General features: G+C 30.9%; 2 protein-coding genes across 2 annotated transcripts in view; both read left to right on the forward strand.

Moving 5' to 3' along the window:
- The window catches only part of LOC145093263 (uncharacterized), a 57762-nt gene extending 37492 nt beyond the window's left edge, over positions 1–20270 (forward strand). The window contains exons 15-17 of the mRNA XM_079031655.1: positions 19664–19768; positions 19865–19963; positions 20050–20270. Coding sequence (XP_078887781.1) covers positions 19664–19768; positions 19865–19963; positions 20050–20255 — 410 coding nt within the window. The 3' untranslated portion in view covers positions 20256–20270. The remainder of the gene's footprint in view (positions 1–19663; positions 19769–19864; positions 19964–20049) is intronic.
- Positions 1910–11422, forward strand: LOC145093171 (uncharacterized). Its single transcript, XM_079031274.1, has 7 exons — positions 1910–2173; positions 2271–2393; positions 9330–9392; positions 10355–10401; positions 10497–10515; positions 10912–10953; positions 11029–11422. Exons 1-7 carry the CDS (start codon positions 2093–2095, stop codon positions 11155–11157), a joined length of 504 nt encoding a protein of 167 aa, XP_078887400.1. The 5' UTR covers positions 1910–2092; the 3' UTR covers positions 11158–11422.
- Positions 20271–22146: the final 1876 nt, after the last annotated feature.

The raw sequence follows: 22146 nt of genomic DNA on the forward strand, positions 1-22146 counted from the left end.
CTTTTTCTTTCTCATCTTTTTGCATATTGAAGACTTGATTTCATGAACAAACCCACTTTCCACAACTTCAATTTTGTGAGTTTGAATCAAATCTTTTGGAGTTTGACACTTGTGAATTTCTTGAATCACCGACTTTCGATAATGAATCATTCCTTCAAACGAATCACAAGAACAAAAAATATCATCGGTTTGAACTCCAATCGAGCAAAAAACCTTATCATCATGAGAATCAACTTGAATCTTCTTATCATGAATTTAAAGAACATCAAGAACATCATATTGAACTCCATAGTCTTGAACTTCAACCAATTTAAGAGCACGAAGATCATTTGAGTCTTCAATAAGAGAAACATATTTATTTTTAAACAAATCTCTTTCTTGTTCCTTCATTTTATCACAACTACGTGTTGTTATGCACAAGGTAATTTCAGCTGATCATTTAATCTCACAAAGTGGTTGAAATATCAAGCTTCCATGATCATCTTTCAATCCCCCATAAGAAACCATAGTTTCCCATTTAATCAAATTGTTTAACAACAACCCATAATATTGATCTTTATTGACTTTGTATTTGATATCTTCAACGATCACAATCCAAGAATTGTACGGTAAATTCACCATGATCACAAGAACTTGAAAATTTCTAGAGAGAGAAAGTGATTTTGAATGAGTTTTCTAGAGAGAGAAAGTGAAAATCACTTGAATTCTAGTGAAGAAAATCTGAATACAATCAAAGATGAATTCGATTTCTAGAATCGAAAAACTCTCTAAATCACAAAGATCAACAAGAACATGAAGAATCACCAGATTAGAAAGCCATCAAGGATCAATTCTTGACCCAATCAAGAACACCCGCTTTGACACCAATTGAAGACGTATTGAATATGATGACATGTGCGGAATTAGAAAATATCTAGTGAATTATTATACAAACTCAAGAACACAAGGAGTAAATAATTCTGTGTAAGCTCATATTAGATCTAGAAAAGATATACAAATGGGTTTGTACAAAATTTTCTCTCTAGTCTAACACTCCAAATGGTTCCTTACATAATGGGAGTCACTCACTTCCTATTTATAGGAAAGACTCAACCTATTTACACATACAAAGAGGTAAAACCTAAGACTCCACATCCAAGCATGATTTTGTACCATAACACTATCGTCTTAAAGTCCAAAACTTGTTTAAGGGCTGCAATTATGTGGACAAATCACTTATGGAGTCTCGTAAAAAACTTCTTTGCAAGCTTCTGTTCGGTCATGACCTCTCTTAGTGAAGCGGATTTCGAAGCAATTCCAGATAGTTTTGCAGCGAACTCATTTATTGTACTAGTATCACCCATCTTTAGATTTTCAAATTCCGTAATTAGAGTTTGGAGTCGGGCTTCCTTTACACGATCAACTCCTAGGTTACGAGTTTTAATCACTTCCCACATATATCTTCCGGTTTTCAAATTACCGATTTGAAGGATTAAATCCTCCGGAATCGATTGAAACAACAATCCTTTCACAATGTTGTTTTTCTTCACGTCATCTAGTCCGGGATCAATCACATCACAAACGCCATGAATCTCGAGTAGCACCTCCATGCGCATCCTCCAATTGTGTAGTGCGTCGATGTCAAAGTCGGATATTGGAACGTGAACGACGTGTGTTCCTTAGCCGGTGGTTGTGACAATCCTCCTCCCGACATCACGGTTGATATCCTTTGACGGTTGATTTCTTATTGCTCCACACGAGTCAACAATTTTATTGAATTGATTTAAAGCTTTTACTAATAGAGATCCAAATTTTTTTTTTTTTGAAAAACACGATTTGTGTATCTAGAAACGCAAATCATTTTTTTAGGGTCCAAACATTAAACCCACCAAGGAAACACGTTTTTGATTTGGGATTTGAACATGGGCTCAAAAAAAAAAAAACGATTACAGCAAACAAATACGTTTTCTTCTTCTATTTTTTTAGGGTTTCGATCTCCACAAGCAGTAAGAGGTAGCCGCAAATAAACGATTTCACAGCGAGAACACCGAGTAGTCGTCGATCACTCTTTCTCCTGTCACGATCGAGTTCAGATTCCGGGTTGACCAGGACCATGCGAACAGGAACCAACAATTCACTGTTCCGAACAGGTTTACTGCTTTATGTCTCCACACGGGGTCTCTCTCCACAGCAGGTATACAATAGAAGAACCAGAGTTCTAAAGGTTCTGCACACGAACTCCTTCTCTGAAATCAGATCCTCTTCTCCTGATGTTACCTTGTCTGTCACAGGCTCAGGCTCACGAAAACAGCAAAGCTTTTACACTCGTAACTCTCCACACGAACAGAACTGCTTCAAACTCAAGCAGAAAAATTCGTAGATGGTGTTCACCACAGCAGAAATTCACAACACAGGTTCCTTCTATCCCTTTGCTCCGATACCAATTAAAAGCAAAACAGAAAAGAGAAAAGATATGCAGCCTAATCTCGCTGGAAACCTTTATTGAAGAAACTCACACAAAACTTCAATCTATATTCTAATTACAGGATCCCAACATCCGATTTTATACTAAACATAAACATATTACAATAAGAGTAGGAAACTATAATGGACAAACTAAACTTTCCATATAAGCCATCCTTATTGCTCAAGGATTCAACACACCAAGGAATCTTGGACAACACTCCAAGAAATAAATGAACTGGGACAGAACACGTATTCATACCACATCTCTCAGTAATTTCCCCAACATCAATCGTGTTCTAGCTGCCGGATTTTGTATGAAATCGGTGTCAATCGTGTTCGCCTGATTTTGTATGAAATTGATTTTTGTGCTTTGCTCTTCTTGCTCTATGTGTTCAGTTGATGCTGTTTTTGACATCTGGAAATCTGATAATAACATTCTTTTGTGCTTGCTTGAAAATATGTGTCTGTGATTGCTTGGAAATCTTGAAATATTCTTTATGAAAATATGTGTTTGATCATTTTTTTCAACTTGTTTAGTTGATATGTGATCCAGCTGAAGATGAAGTTGTATGATGTTTATTTTGTATCTAGAAAATAATTTAGAGGGTTAAAATGCTCATTTTCCTCATTAAAAGGCGGATATTCAGATGCCTAACCAAATATCAATTTATCGTTCAAATACAGATTCCTAAAGAGCCTTTGCATCATCTAGGGATCTATATCATTTAGATATGATTCATTAAAATGCTACCGAACAGCCCCTTAGAGGTTCTTTTTTTGTAATGAATCCAGCGATAAGGTTGAGTAAGTCATAGCTTTAACTTTTTTTACTTTTTAAGGCTTGATAGAGATTTGTTTTAATTTTGATTTTCTGATTCTTCGAATACAAAATCATTCTGGTTTATGTATAATTATCCAACTCTTGATCTGACCAACTCATTGAATCATTAAGAGGGTGTTTGGATACTCATTTTGTTATCTAAAATAAAGGTTTTATAAACTGTATAGATCAATAATCAAGAGCTGTTATAAAAGAAAGGTTTTTCTAAGAGGGTGTTTGGAATTGGATGCTCACTTTGTACTTTTTATAAGAGTGTTTTAATGGATTCGAAGAGCTGTTATAATCTCAAAGGTTCTCTTTTGTAATGATTGCAATATGTTTTGCATAAGTGATTTTTGTACAAAATATGGAAACCTGTCAACCATTTGAACTACTAAGAGGGTGTTTGTATGCTTATTTTCTGAGTGAGTATTGTGAAAATCTTATTATTTTTATTTAGTTTTTTTAAACATATTTTTAAGTAACCAGTTTCATACAACTATATATTATGGGTATGAAAATCTTATTATTTTTGTAGCCTTAATGATACAAAATTTAAGATCAAAATCTGATTTCTGAAACATTTAAACTTTGATTGTTCTGACTTCATATCACCATAATCACTTTAGATATACTTCTGAACACCCATTAAGGAACATAAATACAAATCTCTTCAAAAATTTATTTAAAAGTAGAATGTTAGTAATTTCTTGGACAAATCAACGTGGAAAGTGTTGCATTTTAGAAGACAGAGGGAGATCTTTTGGTTTGAGGGTTAAATGTGTCAAAATGGATGCTTCCTTATTGGATCTAAATCATTAATCATAAGATTATAAGTGTGCTACTTTCTATTTTTTGCCTTTTATAGCAACATACTAATTTTACTTTTTTATAGCATTGTACTTTTAATATTGGCGAATAGGAAATTGTCTGTACACAAACACCCCCCCCCCCCCCCCCACACACACACACACACACCCACAAACACAAATGCCCACCCACCCACCTACACGCACACCAACCCACACACCTACCCACCCCCACAAACACACACCTACCCACCCTACCCCCCACCAAAACACACACGCCCACTAACCCCTATACCCACACACATACCCCCACCCCACACCCACAAAAACACCAACACAACCACCCAACACTACTACCACAATCACCAACCTACCATCACCACCACCGCCGCCATCACCAACACTGCCACAATTGCCGCCGCCACCACCACCATCTTCGTTGCCCCCACCCCTACCCTACCACCGCTACCATTTTTCTAAAAATGAAAACAGATAGAAAAAAACACGTCTAAACACGTTTTCTAATTTTCTAAAACTGAAAATGAAAAATGAATAAGTTTTAACCAAACACGTTTTCTAAATTTTCCAATAAAAACGGAAAACGAAAACTGACAAGGGAAAACGAAAAACGGAAAATGAAAACTGTTTTTCCTTACTAATGCAACCTTAGTATTCTAAGAATTAGAAAACCGGATTTAAATAAACATAAAATGTACCATGAAAAAAACATTATTATTAATCTTTTACATCTCATTTAATCATTTTATCCACATGTTTTTTTTTTTGGGAAAATTGCAAAAATGTCTTTATATACCGTCTTAATAATCGATTTAGTCACTATATATATATTTTTTATTCAATTAAGTCTAAAAAACCGGTAACCGTATTCAATCTAACCTTTTTAACCGGTCAATAGGTTATTCAACTTTCCAAAATTACACTTTTGGCATAGATTTCAATGTTTATTACAAATTCGGTCCAACATTTACACTATTGGCCCATATTTTAATTTTTATTACAAATTTGGTCTAAAGTTTACCTTTTTGGCCCAAATTTCAAAATTTTATCATGAATTCATCCTAACCTTAGTATTTTCTTACAACCTTTTTTCTCAAAAAAAAAAATGTTGAATATGTTTTTTCTTTGTAAAAACATATTTACACAAAAAAAACATATTTTCACATAAAAAATCTATATTTTCTATATGATTTTTTTAAAAAAAACTTATTTGTATACAAAATACCTATTTATAAAAATAGGTATTTATTAAGTACATAAATATATACAAATCCATTATTATTAAAAAAATATACAAACATGTATTTTACAAAAAATCTATACAAACATCTATTTTATTATAAATATATTTTGTAAAAACATATTTATACGCACCCAAATAAGTGTTTGTATACTTTTCTCTTGTAAAAACACATACACACACACACACACACATATATATATATATATATATATATATATATATATATATATATATATATAATAAACACATTTGTATTCAAAACACGTTTATATATAAAATTTATACAAACTTGTATTTTTTAAAAATATATTCAAACTCATTTTATAAACAAATGTATACAACATGCTTATATAAAAAGTATATATATAAACATGTTTTTGACAAAAAACATTACTTGAGAAGTAAATTATCGACAATTAAAATATCCTTCTAAATGTATACTCTAAATAATAGATATATAATCAATACTATAAAATAATAACTCATTCAGAATTCATTTTGAATTTTGATCATAGATAAAAAAATGTGCGTCTTCAAATAAAAAACAAAATTTATTGTCATACATTTTAAAATTTTTTTTTTACAATTGACACAACGTTATATTTTCGTTTTAAACCCAAAATAATCTATCAAAATGGGTTAGTTTCCAAGTTATAAGTTAGCATCTTCCAATGCAAATTAGATTTCACAGTTAGAGGTTTACTTTTTCATTACCTTTGTGTCAAAGTTGGGTGTCCAATTATACTTGTTATCGAATAGAAATAATACCGAAAGAAACTATTCACACCCATCGTTTAACTTGGGTAAAATGCTAGTGTGTGTGTGTGTGTGTGTATATATATATATATATATATATATATATATATATATATATATATATATATGCACACATACACACATTCGATTTTTTTTTTGAGAAAAAATGTTCTAAGAAAACTAAAGTTATGATCAATTCATAACAAAATTCTGAAATCTAGGCCAAAAGGGTTAATTTTAGACCAAATTTGTAATAAAATTTAAAATCTAGGCAAAAATGTAAAATTTGGACCAAATTTGTAGTAAAATTTGAAATTTGGATAAAAAGTGTAATTATTGAATGTTGGATAAACCTTTGACATGGTAAAAAGGTTAAATTAAATACGATTACCGATTTTCAGGACTTAATTGAATAAAAAAAGACATAAAGACTAAATCGATTATGAGACCAATATGTAAGGATTTTTTGTAGAGTTTTCATTTTTTTTAGTTTCATTAAATTGTTCATGATTTAAGCTTAATTAATCATAATTAATACATTGATGCTAGTGGTTAATTTGTTCTTGAAGGCTTAAATGCTGGCACCATGTTGAAAGTAACAACAATTTCTTAAAAGGGGATATGTTTTGTTATTTGAAATTGTATGTAAAATGGAATAATATAAAACAGAAACCGGTAGACAGTTTCATTCGTTCTTCATGATCATCTGCCTTTAAAACTTTGTTATTTACTACATTTTCAACTATAATATTATATATTCATTTTTTTTAAAGAATCATATTTTAAAAAATTGTACCCATTTACAATAACAGATTTACCTAAAGTTTTGGACCAATGTAGGCTATTATATGCTGTGCTAAGCACAATCATTGGAGAACAATAATGTAACAACTGACAATGTAACCCATAGGAATAATAATGTCACTAAGAAACATTCAAATGTAACTAACGATATAAGGTCACTAATAAGAATCGTAATGCCAATCACAATGTTGATGAGGTAACAAATGAAAATGACAATCCAACTAATGCGTATAATCTAAATTTTGGTAGTTTGTTAGAACTTTGGTAATTTAAAGGGGGCCGTTTTCTTGTTTTTGCCCCGGGCCTCTAAGTATTTTTGGATCGAATATATATATATATATATATATATATATATATATATATATATATACTGTATTAATTTAGTAATCAACCGTAATGGCAGCCTCAATCTCATCAACTGTAATGGCAACTTCAATCACTATCTATTTGTATAATTGTTTCTATTGATGTATTACCATTGTCTGCTATTTGTTTACAAATTTCTTTAATTGATTATGTAATTATGTTGTTCAACGAAAAAAAATATAAACAAATATCTCAATTAGATAGATTGTAGAGCACATGGTACTACCTTTGCAACTCCAATGCTGAATTTGTTCTCCAAATGTTTCAACTGCGTACCAATAATATAAAATAGTATAAAATAGATTGATATTTATTATTACAAGGAAATATGTACCAAATCATAGTAATATCATCCAGATAAAAAACAGATTTACACTTACTATGGTTGGATAGACTTTTCAAAGTATATTATCCTAATAAAAAAAATATAATTTGAAAATATAATCTACAGAATTCATTGATTAGAAAAAAATGTAATCCGCAAAGTAATGTAATAGAAAGAATTATCTGGTCGGATGTCGTTCCTTGAGTTCCTAATCAACCAAGTTAATAGAACACTTACAGATTCCAGTGAGACCTTTTGTTCAACAACAATTATTTGGTCGGATGTCGTTGGTCAAATTCCCTTAAATTAATTTAGAGCATAAAACATTAGTTGAAGAAGAATCGTTTGTAATTTAGACAATTTTTTCAATGATAACATGTGAAAATCACCTTAAAATGCTCTCGGTCGTTTTTGGTTTTCAAATTAGAAACATAGTTCAATTTAGCATGTCATAAATTGAAATCATTATGAGAAAGCAAGAGCAAAATTAAGATAACTTCAACTTACTTGTCGCATTGTTTCAGTAATTCTAGATATTTATGGTATAACAAGCTCTGCAGAATGATTTCAACTTGAAATATAAAATTTTGAAAATTTTAAAACTTAAGAAAAAGACTAAAACTTTCATGATAAATCTTTAAATACTTAATGTGTATTTGTTACAAAGAACATGATTCGATAGAGGACTACTCTCTAAAGCTATTTACAAAAACAAGGATGAGGAGAGCATTTCTGTCCTTTGCAAACATGACATGAAGAACAAATTTTGTCCCCACCTTTTTGTGTGGCATAAACATTTGTAATTTTTTGTTCAATTGGCATCAGTCTAATAGATACGAGGCCTTCTGTTATTTCTTACATGTCTTACATAACAAATCACAAATCTGACCCAAAAGAACTAAACATGTATGTCATACCCGCATCTCATAAACTTTTGTTTGATATATAGTTGGTTGGATTTCTCTCGTTTGACCCAAAATTGAGAGCTCAACTATCCTTTTAGAAATATTGGTGGTCGATTTTGAAATTATCTTGTACTGTGCAAAATATAAGTTATTAATCAGATTGGAGACAATTGAGTTTAGAATTATAAAACACATGGGAGTATGGGCCTACTCTCTCAATTGTAAGTTCGGATCCCATCTATTCCTCAAACTGCACATCAATATAAAATTTCAATCATCATAACCATAATCAATGACACTATTAATTATGATACCATCTTGTTGCCATGGTTTATTAATGTTATATTCATGTTAATATAAACTTGTATAATCTTGATTGATATTAATATAATGGTTAAATGCATGAAATATCAACACTATTTTGTTATTTTTTTGTTATAGAATTATGTTTTTGTATCTGCCTATCAAAACATTGTACATTGAAATATGTATCTAATTATAGCAATATCATCCACGGAAAAAATTAATTTCCATCGTTATAACTAAATGGACTTTTAAAGTATTGTGTTCTTGTAAAAAACAAATGAAAGTATTATGCTATAGTTATGTAGAATACTTACAGGTTCCGCCGAGCTTTTATTTTTAATAGCAAGTATCATGTTTGCTCGCTGATATGTAACTCTCTGAAATAAATTATAATATAAAGTATTAGTTGAAGGAGAATCGTATGTCTTTGGATAATTCTTAGAACTTAATTTTTACATGTTATTATTGTAAAAATTATCCAATGACATTCGATTCTACTTTAACTAATATTTTATGTTGTATTTTATTTCAGAGAGTTGCATCTCGGCGAGTCAACATGATACTTGCTATTAAAAATAGAAGTTCAGTTGAATCTGTAAGTATTGTACCTAACTATAGCATAATACTTTTATTTGTTTCTTATTAGAACACTATACTTTAAAAGTCTATTTAGTTATAGCGATGAAAATTAATTTTTCGTGGATGATAGTTATGATTAGGTACATATTTCAATGTATAATGTTTTGATTGACAAATATAAAAACATAATGCTATAACAAAATGGTGCTGCTATTTCATGCATTTAACCCTTGTATTAATATCATTCAAGATTATACAAGTTTATATTAATATGAATATAACATTAATAAACCATGGCAACAATATGGTATCATGGTTAATGGTGTCATTGAATATGGTTATAATGACTGGAACATTATATTGATGTGCAGTTTGAGGATTTTGTAGGATTCGAACTTACAATTGAGATTGTAGGCCCATACTCCCATGTGTTTTATAATTCTAAACTTAATTGTCTCCAATCTGAATAATAGTTCTTTATATTTTGTGCAGTACAACGAGATAATTTCAAAATCGACCACCAATATTTCTAAAAGGATTGTTGGGCTCTTAATTTTGGGTTAAACGAGAGAAATCCAACCGACTATACATCAAACAAAAGTTTATGAGATGCGGGAATGACATACATGTTTAGTTATTTTGGGTAGATTTGTGATTTGTTTTTTAGGACATGTTAGAACATAACAGAAGGCCTCATATCTACTGGACTTATGTGAATTGGACAAAAAATTGCAAATGTTTATGCCACCCAAAAAGGTAGGGACAAAACTTGATCTTCACCTCATATTTGCAAATGACAAAAATACCCTCATAATCATTGTTTTTGAAAATAGTCTTAGATTGTAGTAATCTAATTAATCATGTTTTTTATAACAAATGCAACTTTAGTATTGAAAGATTTATCATGAAAGCTTTAGTCTTTTGCTTAAGTTTTTAAAATTTCAAAAATTTATATTTTAAGATGGAATTATTCTGCAGAGCTTGTTATACCATAAATATCTGGAATTACTGAAAACAGGCGACAAGTAAGTTGAAGTTATCTTAATTTTGCTCTTGTTTTCTCATAATGATTTCACTTTATAACATGCTAAATTGAACTATATTTTAATTTCAAAACCAGGTACCTGGAGCATGTTAAGGTAATTTTCAAATGTTATCGGTATAAAAATTGTCTAAATTAGACCAACGACATCCGACCAAATACTTGCTATGAAATATAGGATCTCATTGAAATATGTAAATGCCACCTTAACTTGGTTGATTAGGAACTCAAGGAACAACTTATTTTCAACTGTTTTTGTATTACAACATTCTACTTCCGTTTCTTTCTATTATATTGTTACGACTTAAATTTTTTCTTATTAGGACAATATATTTTGAAAAATCTATCGAATTATATCAAGTTGAAATCTGTTTTTTTTATCCGGATGATATTACTATGATTCGGTACATATTTCACAGTATGGGTTTGCACGAATTTAACTTTTGTAATAATATATCAATCAATTTTATACTATTTTATTACTGGTGCTCAGTTGAAGGATTTTGAGAAGAAATCAAGTATTGGAGTTGCAAAGGTAGTACCATGCGCTCTATGATTTTAAACTTGATCATTTTTAATCTAATTGAGAGATTTGTTTATATTTTTTCAGTTGAACATGATCATTTCACAATCAATTGAAGAAATTTGTAAACAGATAGCGGGCAAGGGTAATACATCAATAGAAATGACTCAGGATCAAACATCAATGGAAACAATTGTACCAATACATAGTAATTAAAGTTGCCGTTACAGTTGAAGAGATTAAGGTTGTCATTACGGTTGATTAGTGAATTAATACAGTATATAGGACCATCTATAAATCTTATTTAGGATTACGGTCGATTCAAAAGTATTTGAGGCTCGGAGCAAAAACAAGAAAAGGGCCCTTTTTAGATTACCAAAGTTTTAACAAACTAACAAAATTTAGATCATACATATTAGTTGGATTGTCATTTTTGTTTGTTAATTGATATTGTGATTGATATTACGATTCTTATTAGTGACGTCATCCTTGTTAGTTACATTTGCATGTTCCTTAGTGACATTATCATTGCCATGAGTTACATTGTCATTTGTTACATTATTGTTCTCTAATGGTTGTGCTTAACACAGCCCACGATAGCCTTGGTCCAAAACTTTAGGTAAAGTTATTGTAAATGGGTACAATTTTTTTAAGTATGATTTTTAACAAGAAAAGAAAATGAATATACAATATTGTAGTTGAAAAAATGTAGTAAATAACAAAGTTTCAAAGACAGATAAATATGAAGAACGAATGAAACTATCTATCGGCTTCTGTTTTATATCAATCCATTTTACATACTATTTCAGATAATCAAACATACCTCCTTGCAAGAAATTGTTGTTACTTTCAATATGGTGCCAGCATTTGAGCGTTCAAGAATAAATTGAGAACTAGCAACAATGTATGAATTATGATTAATTAAGCCTAAATAATGAACAATTTAATTAAACTAAAAAAAACCATGTAGATAAAATGATTTAAAAGCATTCAGCGATGTAAGAATTTGTTTGCGAATTATAAACTTCAGTGAGAAATTGGGGCGTACAAGGCAATCAAAGAGAAACAAGACACCAGTTGAAGCGTCTACAGTTGTGAATCAAAAAGTAAGCAAAGTGGAATCTGTTAATGAAAAGAAAGTTACAAGGTCTAAGACTCTTATGGCAAAGAAATCTTCTGAAGGAAAGGGTAAAGGCAAAGCTGAGGCTCAACAGCTTGAGGAACCATAGAGCCTGCAGGTAGAAGAAATGTGAATGGAAGAAAATCTGTCATGCTACTTAAAGTAACTGAAGTGGTTCTTCCTCTTGAAGAACCTGTGAACATTCATAAAAGGTTCATAAAAGGACACAAGGCAAAAATCTGTCGTGCAAAAAGCTAGGGGAAAGAAAGCAAGAAACCTTCTGTTGAAAAGAAAGAAATAGTAAAAGAAACTAAGATCCCTGGATCTCCTACTTGTAAGACTGTTGCGAAAAAGCAAACAAAAGTTGCTTCTAAAAATGAAACCAATTAATGCGTATGATCTAAATTTTGGTAGTTTATTAGAACTTTGGTAGTCTAAATGGGGAGAGTTTTCTTGTTTTTGCCACGGGTCTAGAGTATTTTTGAATCGGCCCTAATTATAAGTAAAGATTTAATGATGGTCCTATATATACTGCATTAATTCACTAATTAACCGTAATGGCAACCTTAATCTCTTCAACTGTAATGACAACTTCTATCACTATCTATATGTACAATTGTTTCCATTGATGTATGACCGTCCGTCACTTCTATTGATGTATTACCCCTGTTTGCTATCTGTTTACAAATTTCTTCAATTGATTATGAAATTATCATGTTCAACTGAAAAATATAAACAAATCTCTCGATTAGATTAAAAATGATGAAATTTAAAATTGTAGAGCACATGGTACTACCTTTGCAACTCCAATGTTGAATTTCTTCTCCAAATCTTTCAACTGCGCACCAGTAATATAAAATAATATAAAATTGATTGATATTTAATATATTATTACAAGGGTTAAATGCATGAAAACCCATGCTGTGAAATATATACCGAATCATAGTAATATCATCCAGATAAAAAACATATTTACACTAACTATAATTGGATAGACTTTTCAAAGTATAGTATCTTAATAAGGAAAAAAATAATTTGAAAATATAATGCTACATAATTCCTTGATTAGAAAAAATGTAAGTCACAATAATGTAATAGAAAGAAACAGAAGTAGGATGCTGTAATACAAAAACAATTGCAAATAAGTTGTTCATTGAGTTCCTAATCAACCAAGTTAAGGCATCACTTACAGATTTTAGTGAGTTTCTATATTTAATAGCATGTATCTGGTCGGATGTCGTTGGTCCAATTCCCTTAAATTAATTTAGAGCATAAAACATTAGTTGAAGGATAATCGTTTGCCATTTAGATAATTTTTACAATGATAACATGTGAAAATTACCTTAACATGCTCCAGGTCTTTTCTGGTTTTGAAATTAGAAACATAGCTCAATTTAGCATGTCATAAATTGAAATCATTATGAGAAAACAAGAGTAAAATTAAGATAACTTGAACTTACTTGTCGCATGCTTTCAGTAATTTCAGATATTTTCGACATCTGGGCAGTTAATAGCGCCGAGATCGCGGTGTGATAACGTTTCTCGGGTGTTTGCAAAATCCCTGTTTCAAATAGCGTTCTGAAATATCGGAGCCGAAATTATCACCTATATCGGCCGTTATTTCACCGATATTTCAATACCTGTATCCCGATTTTTTCCCGCTGTTTGATTTTTTTGGTCTGTTTATACATATTTATAAAAAAAGTACTTTGATATAGATTAGCCGACAACTTGTAATGTTATAATGCCAATCACCTTTCGTCAGAACTCGGAAGAAACCGGATGGAAAGAAGTTGAAACAAATAAAGATATAAAGACTCGGTTAATTTGTAATTAAACCTCGGTTAATGTATCTAATTTGTAATTGTAATCAAACCTCCGTTATGCATTTAATTTGTAAATCTTTTTGTGTACCGGGTTATTGTTTTAACTTGTAAACAGGTTAGTTTTTGTGATATATATATATATATATATATATATATATATATATATATATATATATATATATATATATATATATATATATACTCGGTTAATTTGTAATCAAACCTTGGTTAATGCATCTAATTTGTAATTGTAATCAAACCTCCGTTATGCATTTAATTTGTAAATCTTTTTGTGTACCGGGTTATAGTTTTAACTTGTAAACAGGTTAGTTTTTGTGATATTATATATATATATATATATATATATATATATATATATATATATATATATAAAACCGCAATCCCACCACAAGAACTGTTATTTTAAATAACTGCAAGTGACCGCAATAAGATTTTAGACTGCGATAACTGCATAGTCCGACATAACAAGCTCTGCAGAAAGATTCTAACTTCAAACATAAATTTTTGAAATTTTAAAAACTTAAAGAAAAAGACTAAAGCTTTCATGATAGATCTTTCAATTCTAAAGTTGTATTTGTTACAAAGAACATGATTAGATAGAGGACTACCCTCTAAGGCTATTTTCAAAAACATCAGTCCAACAGATACGAGACCTTCTGTTATTTTTAACAATGTCCTACATAACAAATCACAAATCTGACCCAAAAGAACTAAACATGTATGTCATACCCGCATCTCATAAACTTTTGTTTGATATATAGTTTGTTGGATTTCTTTCGTTTGACCCAAAATTGAGAGCTCAACTATCCTTTTAAAAATATTGGTGGTCAATTTTAAAATTATCTCGTTGTACTGTGCAAAATATAAAGAACTATTAATCAGATTTGAGACAATTGAGTTTAGAATTATAAAACACATGGGAGTATGGGCCTACTCTCTCAATTGTAAGTTCGGATCCCATCAATACCTCAAACTGCACATCAATATAAAATTTCAATCATCATCCACGGAAAAAATTAATTTCCATCGTTATAACTAAATGGACTTTTAAAGTATTGTGTTCTTGTAAAAAACAAATGAAAGTATTATGCTATAGTTATGTAGAATACTTACAGGTTCCGCTGAGCTTTTATTTTTAATAGCAAGTATCATGTTTGCTCGCCGATATGTAACTCTCTGAAATAAATTATAATATAAAGTATTAGTTGAAGGAGAATCGTATGTCTTTGGATAATTCTTACGATAATAATATCTGAAAATAACTTTAATTGCTTCATGGTATTCCTGCTTTTGAAATTAGAAACATACTACAGTTTAACATGTCATACATTGAAACCATTATAAAAAATCAATAGCAAAATGAAGACAACTTCAACTTGTTCCCGGTTTTCAGTAAATCCAGGTATATTTTGCATAGTGAGTTCTGCAAAAGGATTTCATTTTAAGTAACTTGAAATATGAAATTTTAAGAAAAATATGTAAACTTGTCATGATAAATAAATATCAAGGTTTCATTTGGTACAAGGAACATGATTGGACCATGAACTACATCGGAAAGGACCGGACAAGATCTCTAGGGACTACATCCGCAAATTGTTTTTTTTATGACTGTGGGAAAGAGTAATGAATGATGATACAAAATTGTGCAACACATTCCATTCTTTATTGTATTTTTTTCAAAATTGGCGAGGGCTTGCTACTTCCTTGTCCCATGTCATCTTCATCGTAGTCATCAAGTTCCACTACCTTAGAAGGTTCGGGTGTACCATATCTCCTACCCGGATCCATTGCATCATCAATGCCTGCAATAGCTTTGTTGATGACTACAATGAAGATAACATGGGACAAGGAAGTAGCAAGCCCTCGCCAATTTTGAAAAAATACAAGAAAAAATGGAATCTGTTGCACAATTTTGCAACATCATTCATTACTCTTTCTCAAATTCATAAAAAAAACAATTTGGGGATGATGGTACGTCTCCGGAATGGAACAATACCAAGTAGTCAAAGGATGTTGCAGGGAAGAGGCTAACATCAACTTTTTTGCAAGAAAGGTTTTGGAGAAATATAGTGTATACTTTAAAGTTGACTTGGGTGTGCAGAACTCGCTAACATTACACAATATTTATCCCTCCCAAAAAGTGGGACAAAACTCGCTCTTGATCTTGGGTGTGCAAAGGACATAAATGTCCTCTTCGTCCTCATTTTTTTTAAATATCCCTAGAGATCTTGCCCGATTCTTTCCGATATGGTCCATTGTCCAATCATGTTCCTTGTAACAAACGAAACCTTGACATGTATTTATCATGACAGTTTTTGTCTTTTTCTCAAGATTTCATATTTCAAGTTAATTAAAATGGAATCCTTTTGCAAAACTTGCTACACAATTTATACTTGGACTTACTGAAAACCGGGAACAAGTGGAAGTTGTCTTAATTTTGCTATTGATTTTTTATAATGGTTTCAATGTATGACATGCTAAGCTGTAATATGTTTCTAATTTCAAAACCAGGAATAACCTGAAGCAATTGAAGATAATTCACATGTTATTATTGTAAGAATTATCCAAAGAAATATGATTCTCCATTAACTAATACTTTATGTTGTAATTTATTTCAGAAAGTTGCATCTCGGCGAACCAACAAGATATTTGCTATTAAAAATAGAAGTTTAGCGGAATCTGTAAGTATTGTAGCTAACTATAGCATAATACTTTCATTTGTTTTTTTTAGAACAGTATTCTTTAAAAGTCCATTTAATTATAGCGATGGAAATTAATTTTTTCCGTTGATGATATTGCTATAATTAGGTACATATTTCAATGTACAATGTTTTGATAGACAGATACAAAAACATAATGTTATAACAAAAAAATTAACAAAAGGGTGCTGTTATTTTATGCCTTTAACCCTTATATTAATATAAGTCAAAATTATACTTGTTTATATTAACAAAAATATAACATTAATAAACCATGGCAACAAGATGATATCGTGGTTAATGGTGTCAATGATTATTGTTATAATGACTGAAATTTTATATTGATGTGCAGTTTGAGGATTTGGTGGGATCCGAACTTACAATTGAGAGAGTAGGCTCATACTCCCATGTGTTTTATAATTCTAAACTCAATTGTCTCCAATCTGATTAATACTTCTTTATATTTTGTGCAATACACCGAGATAATTTCAAAATCGACTACCAATATTTTCAAAAGGATAGTTGAGTTCTCAATTTTGGGTCAAACGAGAGAAATCTAACCTACTATATATCAAACAAAAAGTTTTTGAGATACAAGTATGACATACATGTTTAGTTCTTTTGGGTAGATTTGTGATTTGTTATATAGGACATAATAGAAGGCCTCGTATCTATTGGACTGATGTCAACTGGACAAAAAATTGCAAATGTTTATGCCACCCAAAAAGGTGGGGACAAAACTTGATCTTCATCTCATATTTGCAACGATAGAAATGCCCTCCTCATCTTTGTTTTTGAAAAATAGCCTTAGACAGTAGTCCTTTATTTAATCATGTTCTTTGTAACAAATGCAACTTTAGTATTGAAAGATTTATCATGAAAGTTTTAGTCTTTTGCTTAAGCTTTCAAAAATTCATATTTTAAGTTGGAATCATTTTGTAGAGCTTGTTATACCGGAAATAATTGGAATTACTGAAAACAGGCGATTAGTAAGTTGAAGTTATCTTAATTTTGCTATTCCTTTCTCATAATGATTTCAATTTATAACATGTTGTATTGAACCATGATTCTAATTTCAAAACCAGGCATGACCTGGAGCAGTTTAAGGTAATTTTCAAATGTTATCATTGTAAAAATTGTCTAAATTGCAAACGATTATCCTTCAACTAATGTTTTATGCTCTAAATTAATTTAAGGGAATTGGACCAACGACATCCGACCAGATAAATGCTGTTGAACATAGAAACTCATTGAAATCTGTAAGTGGTGTCTTAACTTGGTTTATTAGGAACTCAAGGAACAACTTATTTTCAACTGTTTTTGTATTACAGCATCCTACTTCCGTTTCTATTACATTACTGTGAATTACATTTTTTCTAATCAAGGAATTCTGTAGAATTATATTTTCAAATTTTTTTTCTTATTAGGACAATATACTTTGAAAAGTCTATCTAATTATATCAAGTGTAAATCTGTTTTTTATCTGGATTGTCATTTTTATTTGTTACTTTATCAACATTGTGATTGATATTACGATTTGTATTAGTGACCACATCCTCGTTTGCATGTCCCTTAGTGACATTATCATTCCCATGAGTTACATTGTCACTTGTTAAATTATTGTTCTCCAATGGTTGTGCTTAGCATAGCCCACGATAGCCCAGATTGGTCCAAAACTATAGGTGAAGTTGTTATTATAAATGGATATAATTTTTTCAAGTATGATTCTTTAACAAGAAAAGAAAATGAATATACAATATTATAGTTGAAAAAATGTAGTAAATAATAAAGTTTCAAAGACAGATAATCATGAACAACGAATGAAACTATCTATCGGGATCTGTTTTATATCAATCCATTTTACATACTATTTCAGATAATCAAACATATCTCCTTGCAAGAAATTGTTGTTACTTTCAATTTAGTGCCAGCATTTAAGCGTTCAAGAATAAATTGAGAACTAGCAACAGTGTATGAATTATGATTAATTAAGCTTAAATAATGAACAATTTAATTAAACTAAAAAAAACCATGTAGATAGAATGATTTAAAAGCATTCAGTGATGTAAGAATTTGCTTGCTAATTATAAACCTCAATGAGAAATTGGGGCGTGGGAGATCAAAGAAAATAAGTGAAGAGAAAATTGCTGAAGTTCCTGAAACTCAAGATAATGCTAACAAGGGTACAAGGCAATCAAAGAGAAACAAGACACCAGTTGAAGCGTCTACAGTTGTGAATCAAAAAGTAAGCAAAGTGGAATCTGTTAATGAAAAGAAAGTTACAAGGTCCAAGACTCCTATTGCAAAGAAATCTTCTGGAGGAAAGGGTAAAAGCAAAGCTCAGGCTCAACAGCTTGAGGAACCATCTGAGCCTGCAGGTAGAAGAAATGTAAATGGAAGAAAATCCGTCATGCAGTCTAAAGTAACTGAAGTGGTTCTTCCGTTTGAAGAACCTATGAACATTCCTAAAAGGACACAAGGCGAAAATCTGTCGTGCAAAAAGCTCAGGGGAAAGAAAGCAAGAAACCTTCTGTTGAAAAGAAAGAAATAGTAAAATAAACTGAGATGCCTAGATCTCCTACTTGTAAGACTGTTGCGAAAAAGCAAACAAAAGATGCTTCTGAAAAAGAAATCAAAGCAGTTGCCTGGATCTCCCTTTGACTCGTTCTTTCTTTTGATATCATTAGAGATGTTTCCTCTTTGAAAACGTTATTTGCATCACCAGCCAAAACTAGAATAAGTCGTGTGAATGACCCTTGGGAAAATTCTTTCAGTGTTGCCTTGCCTGATAAAGGTAGTGGGAGTTCTTCATTAATTGATTGAATAATTTGAATTTAACAGACTGTTGGCTTGTTTTTTTTATTATGATATCATTCTATAGATGACACAGAGCACAAAATCCAGATTCAACTCTGAGAGCTTTATTTAAAACACTAGTCACAACTCACAACTCAAATCAGTAATGTACAAGGAGGGATGAGCACTTACCTATTTGATCAAATAATTAGAGTTTTAAAAACCCTTTGGCTCATTCTTTCTTTTGATATTATTTGTAGATTATTCTTCTCTGAAAATGTTATTTGCAACACCTGCCACTACTCAAATCAGTCGTGTGAATGACCCCCAGGAAAATTCTGTTAGTCTTGCCCTGCCTGATGAAGGTAGTGGGAGTTCTTCATTTTTTTGATTGAATAATTTGAATTCTACAGAATGTTGACTCGTTTTTTTTTTCTTTTTATTATGATATGATTTTATAGATGAGAATGCAACACCAAATGCAACATTTTCTCTGAATGCGTTATTTACAACACCTGCCACAACCCGAGTCAGATATGTAGAAGATCATCAGGAAGAAGGTAATGCAAGTTCTTCACCTCTTTGATCAGATAACTTGAATATTTATGATTCTGACTTAATTCTTTTTTATGTTGCTGTTTTATAGATGACACAGAAAGTAATGCAACACAAAATTCAGACCTGTCTCTGAAAGCCTTTTTTGCAACACCTGTCATAACTCGAGTCAATCATGTTGAAGACAATCAACAGAGTATAGATGACACCATTACAACACAAGGTCCAATTTCATCTATCAAAGTGTCAATGAATACACCTGCTACAACTCAAATCAGTCATGGCAAACATCTTTAGGAGAATACAATCAAATTTGCCTTTCCTGACGATCTTCAGGAGAAAACAGTCGAATATGCCCTTCCCATTGAAGGTAGTCAAAGTTAAATTCCTACTTTGTTTGATTTTAGAATTTTTTTGACTCATTCTTTCTTTTTATATATAGATGACACGGAAGGCAATGCACCACAAAATCCAGATTTGTCTGTGAAAACATTTGCAACACCAGCCACAACTTGGGCCAGTCATGTAGAAAACTATTAGCAGAATACAGTAAAATTTACCCTTCCTTCTGAAGGTAGTGCATTTTGTTCACCTGCTGATTGAGTAAATTGCATTAAAGAGACTTTTGGCTTCTTTTTTTTTTTCTTTTGATCCTGTTCTGTAGATGACACAAAAGGCAATGCAACACTAAGTCAAGAATCATCTCTGAAATTGTCATCTGCAACACCTGCAACAACACAAAATCAAGATTTGTCTATGAGAACGTTGTTTGCAACACAATCCATAACTCGAGTCAGCCATGTAAAAGAACATGAGCAGAGTACAGTCAGATTTGATCTTCCCATAGAAGGTAGTGCAAGTTCCTCACCTATTAGTTCGATTTTAAAAGACTTCGGGTTCCTAATTTCATATGTTATCATTTTGTAGATGACATGGAACACAATGCAACTGAATATATATATATATATATATATATATATATATATATATATATATATATATATATATATATATATATATATATATATATATATATATATATATATGGACCAAAATGACAATGAAGATTAAAACATGAACCAAATAAGTACAAAAAATTAAGAAGGTTAGATTTTTGCTGGATTTTGGTGGGACTTACATCGGTATCTGGATGAGACTGATGGCTTGAGTTTATGAAAAAGGACATGCAAATCAACTTTATTTTATTATATGATCGGGCAATAAACCTAACAATGACGATAATATTATTGTTTATTATCATGATTTCACATATAAAATTTATGCTTATTCTAAATTAGAACAATAAATTTTCATGTGAGGAGATAGACGGTCAGAAGTATGCAACATAAGCAACAAATGGAGTGGAAGTCAAAGGATAAACAAATTGGGGTGGCCCACTTGGCTAACATGAATGATTCTAATCTAACAACTAACTAGGTAAGCCCAGACATAAGATATTTAATTATTTGTCGTTTAAAAAAAAGGATAAACAGCTGAATTAATGTATGAAAACCTCTCCATAGGCATCAAATTTACACTATAATCGTACCATGTTGAACAATATCTAATCAACATGATCTCATTCAAACCAAATCACACAAAAGAAAGTCATAATATAGTTTTGTAACAAACTCGCATGATCTCAATTAAAACTTGAACCAAATATGTAGAAAAAAAATTGGGATGAATGGATTTTTGTTGGATTTGGGGAGACTTTTATTAGTATCCGGGCGGAATAGAATCATAGATGACTAACTAGAGTTTAAAAAAAAGATATAAACAAATCAACTTTATTTTAATATATGATCGGGCAATAAACCTAACCACAACATTAATAAAACAACTAATTTAAAGAAAATATTTTTCCTAGCATTTTTAAATAAGTTGATTTTTTTTCTCTCTATATGTACGATATATTCTAGGAATTTTGGGCCACCTTAGAGACATGGGTCCTGGGCGACCTCCCGGGTTGCCCACTGTTTGGACTGGGCCTGATTTCATATATAAAATGTAACGACCCAAAAATTAAGGGTAAAATTTTCATTTTTCATATAGCTAAAACATTGATACCATTTATTTCAAACACTTCAAATCATCATTAAGTAAAATATTTATCAGAGTTTATCCCAAAATCATTTATTGCGGAAATCATAGGTGTGTGCGCTGCGATCAATCCGAACCCTTCTTT

Source organism: Lactuca serriola, chromosome 1 (genome assembly GCF_051521515.1).
Source record: "Lactuca serriola cultivar US96UC23 chromosome 1, Lser_US96UC23_V15, whole genome shotgun sequence".
In the NCBI taxonomy this organism is placed as follows: domain Eukaryota; kingdom Viridiplantae; phylum Streptophyta; class Magnoliopsida; order Asterales; family Asteraceae; genus Lactuca; species Lactuca serriola.

Coding starts and splice junctions, on each gene's coding strand:
- LOC145093171 (XM_079031274.1), top strand. CDS start 2,093: ATGCGAACAGGAACCAACAATTCACTGTTCCGAACAGGTTTACTGCTT. Junction 2,394..9,329: donor AGCAGAAATTCACAACACAG/GTTCCTTCTATC, acceptor ATTTTATTTCAG/AGAGTTGCATCTCGGCGAGT. Junction 9,393..10,354: donor ATAGAAGTTCAGTTGAATCT/GTAAGTATTGTA, acceptor ATTATTCTGCAG/AGCTTGTTATACCATAAATA.